The sequence below is a fragment of the Chenopodium album genome, chromosome 21, assembly GCF_948465745.1.
Source record: "Chenopodium album chromosome 21, dcCheAlbu1.1, whole genome shotgun sequence".
In the NCBI taxonomy this organism is placed as follows: domain Eukaryota; kingdom Viridiplantae; phylum Streptophyta; class Magnoliopsida; order Caryophyllales; family Amaranthaceae; genus Chenopodium; species Chenopodium album.
The window spans coordinates 36695344-36704946 of record NC_137854.1 but is presented as its reverse complement, the minus strand read 5'-3'; the positions used below and the strand labels follow the sequence as shown (position 1 = coordinate 36704946).

Below are 9603 nucleotides of genomic sequence, written 5' to 3'. Positions count from 1 at the left end.
ATACGTGTAGATGAATAGAAGCAACATGTTGATACGTGGCATTTGTCAGATACTGTAACTTATCTTAGACTATACGGCGCCGTAGACGCCATTAACGCCTTAACAACACTGATCAATACGACAAACCATCACACACAAAACGACATTCAATACACATTTTGCTAGGAAAATCAAAAAACAATTGAATACTTGTATTATTGTATAAACGAATAATGAAATTGAATAAATAAAAATAAAAAATAATACTTGTAATAAAAACTCACCCAGTGTGAAAATTGATAGAAATTTTGGCTCAATCCAAACTTCGCAAAAACAATTCTCATTACTTTCGTCGTCATCATCAAAGTATAATTTTTTTTTTTTCTTACATCATACTACATCATATAATATACTGATATAATATACTATACTTTATACTTTTTTATGGAATATTCTCATAAAAAAATTATATCCTATAACTTTGTTCTTCTTCAACAATTCCAATCCAATTGAAACTGAATACTATTGCCAGTGATTTCCATTGTGAATGAGGTAAACATGGCTGGAATTCTGGCAACAATGATGACAATTTCTGTTAGCAGATTGCGCATAACGAACTGGATACGCCATCACTGGCGGCGCAACTCGTGGCGAAGCAACTCTTGGTGAGGATCCGGCAGCTGAGAATGAAGATGAAGGCGAAAGCGATTTCGGCGAGAGTGATTTCAGTGATGCTGGAGGTGAAATACTTGATGTTGTTGTTGTTGTTTTTGATGATCGAATTGGTGAAAGAAAAGCTCTAACTTTCATGGATGAATTTGATGGAATACGGTCGTATTCTTCGATCAAATTAGCGAGATCTTCGTCGGATTTGATGGTTACTAGAGCATCAAGATCTTCGGTTGGTAGTTGACACCTTAAATTCACTGATTCACCGCATAATTCTCCCATCTTTTTCGTCAATTCTGTAATCATAAACAGAATCATCCGTCAGCAATTTGCAATTTCTCAATCGAATTCACACATACTTCATTATTCACAGTTCAAATTCATACTAAATTAACAAATTAACCTCAGTGAAGTCACAATTGAATGCCTAAAAATGCGATTGATTACTTATTTTCACAATTAAACTAATAAATGAAGCACCAAAACTAGGGTTTAGAAGAATGAGAGAGAAAACTGACCAGAGAAAGAGATGGAGGGAGGAACAGCGAGAACACGAGTATGGCCGCCATTGTAACGGAGATTGCCATCAGGATAACGGGGAAGAATCTTGCCGCCATAACTGCAAAGGAATTTGAAACTGGATTTAGGGGAAAGAGGAGGTTCAAGCGAAGGTCTAGCCATTTCTGGAGTTTGAATTCAGTTGATTACTGTAATTGGAATTATTGTTTGTTAGTTTGTTTGAGAGGAGAGAGAAAATGAGGCAGTTAGAAAGAGGAGGGAGGAGGGAGGAGGGAGGAGGGAGGAGTGAGAAGTTGGTTGTGTTTTCAAGCCTATGGAGGGTAGAGTGGAGGCGTTATTTATAGGACGAGTTTTGAGGGTTAGAATTGTGAGAGGAGAAAGAAAAGAATAAAAGGGTTGAGGTTAAAGTAGAATGTAGAAAGACCAATTGACGTAAGTTGGTTACTCACTTGGATTTTGTTTTCACTTGGACTTGGGTAGTGAAAACTGAAAATGACGGCCCAAATGAAAGTTCCAACCTCATCATCTCTTTCATTTTTTTAATTTCGCACTTTATTGTATACATATTCTCTATTTTAACCACTAAATGACCTTGTTCTATGAAATATGAATGAATAACCTACAAAATATCTAATAAAATTAATTTCAAAAAATAAAATAAAAAAATTTTATCGATTCAAAATTTCTTGTATATGATATTTTCTGGTGATTAGAATATTAATTAGGTTTTCTAGGGTATTATATAAATCAATTAATATCTAGTATCAATTATTTCAAATGTAAAGATATAACTTAGGCCTAGAAGCCAACAAGCTAAGTTTAAAGTGTGCAATTGAACCCTCTGGCTAACAAATCAATTGTTAGTCATCTTGAGTTATTGACTAACTAATACGAAGTATAATATATCATTTCTTAGTCATCTTGAGTTCTTAAGTAGTTGTTACTCCATGGCTAATATATAACAGGTAACACAATTGTGTAAAATAATCATTAAAGTTTTGAATTTTTTACTTGACAATGGCATCACAGTTTGTTTTAGCTAACATCATATTGATTGTTATTTGAATAACTAATTAAATATGATGTATGTTGGTGGCTATCTAAAAACATTTTAGTAAATATTCCGTAGTTGTTAATGGTAACTATGGAGTACATTATTTTATAAATTACGAAGTAATCATTAAAGACATTAAAAAATTATACTGTTAGGAAAAAAAAATTTAGAATTCTTGATAAATATTACTTCGCATTGAACTAAAATTGACCAATTAATATATAATTGTCATTTCACCGAAAATCACAACCAAAACACTAAATACAATGTTTATGTTGGTGGACTATCTCAACCAAAAGGTTAACCTGATGGTTGAGTCCCAACAATATGTTTTATACTCTATCACTCCCCGTCACATGAAAGACCCTTTGGGCTTGAAGGGTCTTTCATGTGGATGCAGCACAGACCTTCTCATACTCGGCGCGAATTAATTCCACTTTGAAGGAGGGGTGGATGAGATTCGAACCCGTAACCTTTATGTCTCATGGGCTCTGATACCATGTTGGTGGATCATTTCAACCAAAAGCTTAAGCTGATGGTTGAGGCCCTATAATATGTTTTATACTCTATCATGATAAACGGGCCTGAGCCACACCCGTCACAACAGTCCACTTTATACGACCAAGGAGGTTCCACCTCAAAAACCATATGGCAATGAGGGGACTAGCTCCCTTAGCCTTATAAAGTTGACACGACTTTCTTCTTTCTTCAATGTAGAATACACATTTCAATATTTCTCTTTCAATGTGAGACAACACTTTCACTCACATGTGGGTTTGCTCATGGGCTCAACAATTTAACTATCCATTTAAATATCTTTTCCAATAATATAAACATCTTTCAATCGAACACTTTTATATTTGATTTGAATTAGTCAATCCCCTTTTATATAAAATTCCAAGTACTATGAACAATTTTGGACATGAGTGATCAAGATATTTAGAATAAAGCATAGCTGAGATATTTGATGTGTGAAGTACTTTTTCATAAAAAGTTTTTTGCATATCACTCACTTGTAACTACGTGTATGGTGTATCACTATTACATGTCACAAATTATTATCGATCATACCGACATAGACAAATAATAATTTTAGGTAATAAGATTAACTCCTAATTAACTAATTAATTAAGTTCTAACTAAATCAATTAGCAACTCTAAGTATCCCTCACACACACACGGTCACACTTAACCCCACCATTAATGCTACTTACATATGTCACCTGAGAATACATGTCATTAGCCGATCATAACCACTAATTGATTGAGTTCCACTAATCTACTCGTGCAACTCACATGGAAATTGGCTAGTGCCACGACTATTACTTAAAAATGCCAAACTACTGTTGTATACATTAATTCATTGCATATTTTAGGCGACTTGCTACAATAAGGGTCTGTTCATATTTACTTAATTTCAGTTCAGTTAAGTTCCAATTAGTTCAGTTCAGTTCAGTTCAGTTCAGCTCTTAATTTCCCTCTCACATAAAATATTCATTTCAGCTCAATTCAGTTCAGTTCAATTCCAATCAGTTCAGTTCAGTTCAGCTCCAATCAGTTCAGTTCAGTTCAGCTCAGTTCAGTAAATATGAACAGGCCCTAAGGTGAGCTAACTTTGCTACAATTCCAACATACAAAGACCGGAGTTGTATATAAGGTTGTTTACCGGTTTAAAATCAAATCTGATCAAAGTAAAATTCTAGTACTTTCTATTATGGATAATTAATTTTTTGTTGTGAAAGTAGTGAGTTAGGCTCTGTTTTATTCATCTAATAATCTTTACTTATTTTAGGTGTAAATTTAAATAAGTTCAAGAAAGATAAATAGGAGTTATCAAAGTTCAAAGTACACCTAAGTAAGTTATAATAAGGTCTATGTAATAATAAATTAGATGATATAAGATAAGGGCTTGTTCTCTTACGTTGAAATTTAGTTCAGTTCAGTTTAATTCAGCTCCTAATTTCCTTCTCTTATAAAATATTCATTTCAGTTCAGTTCAATTCAGCTCAGCTCAGCTCAGCTGAGTTCAGTTCAGCTGAGTTCAGTTAATGAGAACAGGCCCTAAGTGTACATAAACGACACCCTTATAGTGTTCTTTTGATAAACTGTTGTGTTTTAATTTATCTATTTTAATAGAAAAAAGTTAATCACTTAAATTTCATCTCCGAAGTCCAAGGTTTTTTTTTTTTCAATTTTGTAGTAATCACATAAACTTAACTAAAATAGATTCCATTGAAAGAAGGAATATACTACAACTACTAGAGATATTAGCTAGTCTTGAGGCTCGACCCCACCAAAAACAGTTAAGTTAGTCACTAGTTTACCACAATATGAGCACACAATACAATAGCCAAGACAATTTTGTGTGAACGAAAACAAGATAGAAAGGTGGGCGATGAAATAATATACGAGTAGCATAACACTCCAATTTTGATATAGTAAAAGTAACACAAACAAACAAGAAATATATACCCCTTATTTATTTTCTTTGAGATTGTGAAATTGAGCAAAACTAGACATGATTTAACTGTACTACCTGTATTTTAAAATTATCTGATCAATTTATTCACAAATTTTATTTATATACATCGTATCTTCTTTGGAAACATTTTCTGTCAATGTAATTATTTTCCTGTCTATATTTTATCCTAATCCTTAACTTCCCTCTTCCTTTCAATCTTCTATCTTCGTATGTTGAGAGATCGACAATTTAGTCGACTTCACATTTAATTATCAGCACACATGGCGTGGGCCCACATCCATTCACGCGCATTTTCATTCCTCTTCTATTAGGGAATGTTAGGCCCTATTATGTACTTCCATTTGTCAGCAGATGACTGGTGGCTTGGGTTTATTTCATTTTTTTTTAATCATTTTTATTTATTACCAAGTACAATGTATTAAATAGAAACAAGTTACAATTTGTTTTCTTCACCTTGCTTTTTTTTGAAAGCTTCTTCGCCCCTGTTTGATAATTAGCGGTTAGCTGATTGGTAAGAGCTGATTACATTAGCTTATTTGACTAGCTGGTTTCATTGGCTGTTTTGACTTGCTGATTTGTAAGAGCTTTTTATGCAGAGTTGTTTGGTAAAATTAGCTTATTACTTGGAGTTGTTTATTAGCTGAAGATATGAAATGACAATTTAGGACATTGATAATTTTTTTTTTCACTTGACTAGGGTAAGTGCAGTGGCGGATTTAAGGCACTTGAGTGGGGTCCCATGACCCCACTTGAGTTTTAAAAAAAGAAATTTTCTTAATAAAATTAATTATTTTTCAATAAAATTAGTTATTTATTATATCAAATGACCCCATTAAAATTAACTAAATGTATTTTGACCCCGTTAAAATTTTTTTCTGGATCCGCCACTGGGTAAGAGTAACTTTTAGGATAAAATTGTCATGTGACATCCATTACTCAATGAGCTAATCTAAAAAGCTCTATTTTTTAGCTTTTTACAAATTAGATTATTTGCCTCAATAAGCTCATTTAAAAAACTCTTTTACCAAACAACCGATTAGATGATTTATGTAGTCAAACCTCTAATTTGGTCAAATAAGCTCATTTTTGGTCAAAAACTCTAATTACCAAACATGGCCTTCACCTTACTTATACTCCGTATTAGCCAAATGAGACTACTTATATATTAACTCATGCCCCATTGACTAATTGTCAAGTATCTTTAATTTCGTATTTATAAAGATTATGAAACTTTAGCTCTGTTCACAATATCTTATTTTTGTTGAACTTTCTATTTTTTGAAACAAATCAATTCATTAATAAAAAGTCATACGACATCTACAAATGAAATCTAAATCAACAAATACATAAAATTGAATCAAATTAGGGTTTCTTTCATCAAAGCTACGATCGTTGAATAGATCTTGCATTGTGATACATCTCTCGCACACATCGTTGGAATATACAACCTTTTCGGAGAGACGGTCTAACGATTTGTTGTAGCCATAAGGATGATTTACATCTGATTCACTTGAACGCATTTGAAAACTTGACAACTGTTGCGATCCCAAACAAATATTTACCAACGAACTGATAATAAGGCAAAAGATGATTACCTTTATGATAAATCCTAGCACACAAACAAACCCTAACATAAACAAACAACTAAAATAACAAAAACTTACGATTCCACCATAGGGAGACACATGAATATCTACACTACTCGTGTAGATTTATTGAAATCTAAATTGTAAAACTAAAGAAAATTAGGAAAGAAGGGTCGGAAGTAGTTTAATTTTCGAAGAAATTAGATTATTTTAAGCCTAAACGACCAAGAATTTAGAGAAACCCTAAAAGAGAGGAGGAGAGAAGAGAAGAAGAGAGGAGAATATTTGACTGTTAATTTTTATTTTTGTTGCATTACAAAGAAAAGTTGGAGTTCAAGATATTCAACAAACAAATTACATTGGTATTATCAAAGTCCAAGTAATACTTATAAAATGTAGATTAAATTAAATTATATAAAAAAAATCATTACATCACAAATTAAATTAGAGTTTCACCGAGAAAATGACACGTTGGATAGTATGAGGGTAGACGATGTCAGCAATAATTTATTTTAGTACTTGTATTAGTTAACAGAATATCCATTGTTTTTTTCTTATATTTGTTTAATAATACAAGTATGTAGACTATGTGCTACTATACTCGTATTAAAAATGAAATTTAAGTACTTCATATATATTTGCAAAGCAAGCATTATCCAAACGTTATATATATATATATATATATATATATATATATATATATATATATATATATATATATATATAGGGGAGGGATCCGGTGAGAATAGCTTCATATGTGAGAATTCATACTTATATGAGAACTGATTTAAAATTTAGAACATGTGAGTAAAAATTTAGAACATGTGGATAAAAATTTAGAACATGAAAGTTAAAATTTAGAACATGTGACTCAAATTAAAATTTTGAACATATGAGTAATAATTTAGAACATTTGTGTGAGTAATAAGTTTAGAACATCTTATTTAAGAATTAGAAAAAGTGATTAAAAATTTATAAAATTTGCTTTATGAAATTTTAAACATACTAGTAAAATTTAGAACATCTTATTTAAGATTATGAACATGTGCATAAAAATTTAGAACATCTGATTTAAGATTATAAACATGTGAATAAAAGTTTAGAACAAACTAATATAGAATATAGAAAGTGTGAGTAAAGTATTTAGAACATACGAGTAAAAAAATAGAACATATGAAAAATTCTCATATATATATATACACACACACACACACACACACACACACACACACACACATAGGGGAAGGCTCTCGTGAGAATTTTCTTATGTGAGAATTTTTCATATGTGAGAACACTCTTTATGTTATAACTTTTTACTCGTATGTTCTAAATTTTAAATCTGATGTTCTAAATTTTTCCTTAGGTGTTCTAAATTAAATCAAATGTTCTAATTTAGTACTCACATGTTCTAAACAATAAATTAGTTAAGTTTGATGTCATAAATTTTAAATAACTTGTTCTAAAATTTTAACTTATATGTTCTAAATTTTAAAAGGTGTGTTCTATGATTTTTAATTATATGTTCTAGATTTTAAAGCGTATGTTCTATTATGTTCTAAATTCTTTACTCACACTTTCTATATTCTATATCAATTTGTTCTAAATTTTTATTCACATGTTCATAATCTTAAATCAGATGTTCTAAATTTTACTCATATGTTTAAAATTTCATAAAACAAATTTTATAAAATTTTAATCACTTGTTCTAACTCTTAAATCAGATGTTCTAAACATATTACTCACACAAATGTTCTAAATTATTACTCATATGTTCTAAATTTTAACTTGAGTCACATGTTCTAAATTTTAACTCGCATGTTCTAAATTTTAACTCACATGTTCTAAATTTTTACTCGCATGTTCTAAATTTTAAATCAGTTCTCATATAAGTATGAATTCTCATATATGGACCTATTCTCACCGGATCCCACACACACACATATTTTGCAAAACTTCATCAGCTGCAAATATAAGAAAATAAAGGATGTATATAAAAATCAAAAAAATAAAATAATAAATATGAGTAGACAGAGAAATTCTTGAAATCTCTTGGTTGATCACGTCTTATTATATGCCCATTTTTATGAATTAAAATTATTTTAAGAATATTAAAAGCGGTATTTAGTATAATTGGATAATACATTCCTTACACAATTACACTTAAATAATTACATACCTATCCTAATGTCAAAGTTTTTCAATTTAAAAAAAAAAAAAAAACTATTTTAAGAAATTTCTTGGTTGATCGATCGCGTCTTATTATGTGCCCATTTTTACATATTGAAACTATTTTAAGAATATTAAAAGCAGTACTTAGGGCCTGTTCTCATTGACTGAACTCAGCTGAACTGAACTGAAATGAATATTTTATAAGAGAAGGAAATTAGGAGCTGAACTGAACTGAACTGAACTGAGCTGAGGTGAGCTGAACTGAACTGAACTGAACTGAACTCAGCTGAACTGAACTGAACTGAACTGAATTTCAACGTAAGAGAACAGACCCTTAGTATAATCGAATAATAAATTCCTTACACAGTTACACTTAAATAATTACATACCTATCCTAATGTCAAAGTTTTTCAATAAAAAAAAAAAAAAAGAAAAAGTAGTTTTCTACTCCATATCTTTTATGGGGTTGGGAAGGTATTAACTAGGACATGGAGAATGGTCTTATTGTTGGTCCATTATTATATAATTGCTTTTATATGTGCTGGACAATAAACTAATACTTGTAATAATATAGTGGTCCTTGGATAAGAAATCAATGAATCGGCCCCTACCATATGGGAAATTAAAGCATGTAATAGATCGAAAAGATCCATAATTCTACCTCACTTTATTGGATTTTACCAAGGAATATCCCCTGATCATCAAGTTAGCCATACCACTTCAAATTATTAATTATTAATGAAGGAAAATAAAATAGAGATGAAATCATTTATACGATGCATGCATGTTAAATTATGGAGAAGAAGAATGTGATCCATAATTATTATTGCGTACATCAATAACGACATTTTCTGCATGGCATTATTCTGCTTAGGATTTAAGGGACATATTCAATATTATACCAAATATGAAATATATGTAGCATTATTTGCTAAGAATAATGGAGTACAAAGTTTAATTATATGATATGATGAAAGAAATAAAAGAATAATGATCATGTATCGATCATTGATCGATCAAAATATATATTGTATGAGAAAATATTGTGTGAATCCGAATTTACGGTGAGACTGATACAAATTAATTATTAAACATATACGGAGTACGTTTTTAGAATGTCTTGATTTTTGAAATTATAAAATAAA

The 9603-nt window shown here is 30.6% G+C and overlaps 1 protein-coding gene across 1 annotated transcript; it reads right to left on the bottom strand.

Moving 5' to 3' along the window:
- Positions 1-275: 275 nt before the first annotated feature.
- On the bottom strand, positions 276-1483 carry LOC145601056 (RAF-like serine/threonine-protein kinase PRAF). Its single transcript, XM_081656974.1, has 2 exons — positions 1167-1483; positions 276-944 (listed from the first exon to the last, which is right to left on the bottom strand). Exons 1-2 carry the CDS (start codon positions 1327-1329, stop codon positions 502-504), a joined length of 606 nt encoding a protein of 201 aa, XP_081513100.1. The 5' UTR covers positions 1330-1483; the 3' UTR covers positions 276-501.
- Positions 1484-9603: the final 8120 nt, after the last annotated feature.

Coding starts and splice junctions, on each gene's coding strand:
- LOC145601056 (XM_081656974.1), bottom strand. CDS start 1,329: ATGGCTAGACCTTCGCTTGAACCTCCTCTTTCCCCTAAATCCAGTTTC. Junction 945..1,166: donor TCCCTCCATCTCTTTCTCTG/GTCAGTTTTCTC, acceptor TTATGATTACAG/AATTGACGAAAAAGATGGGA.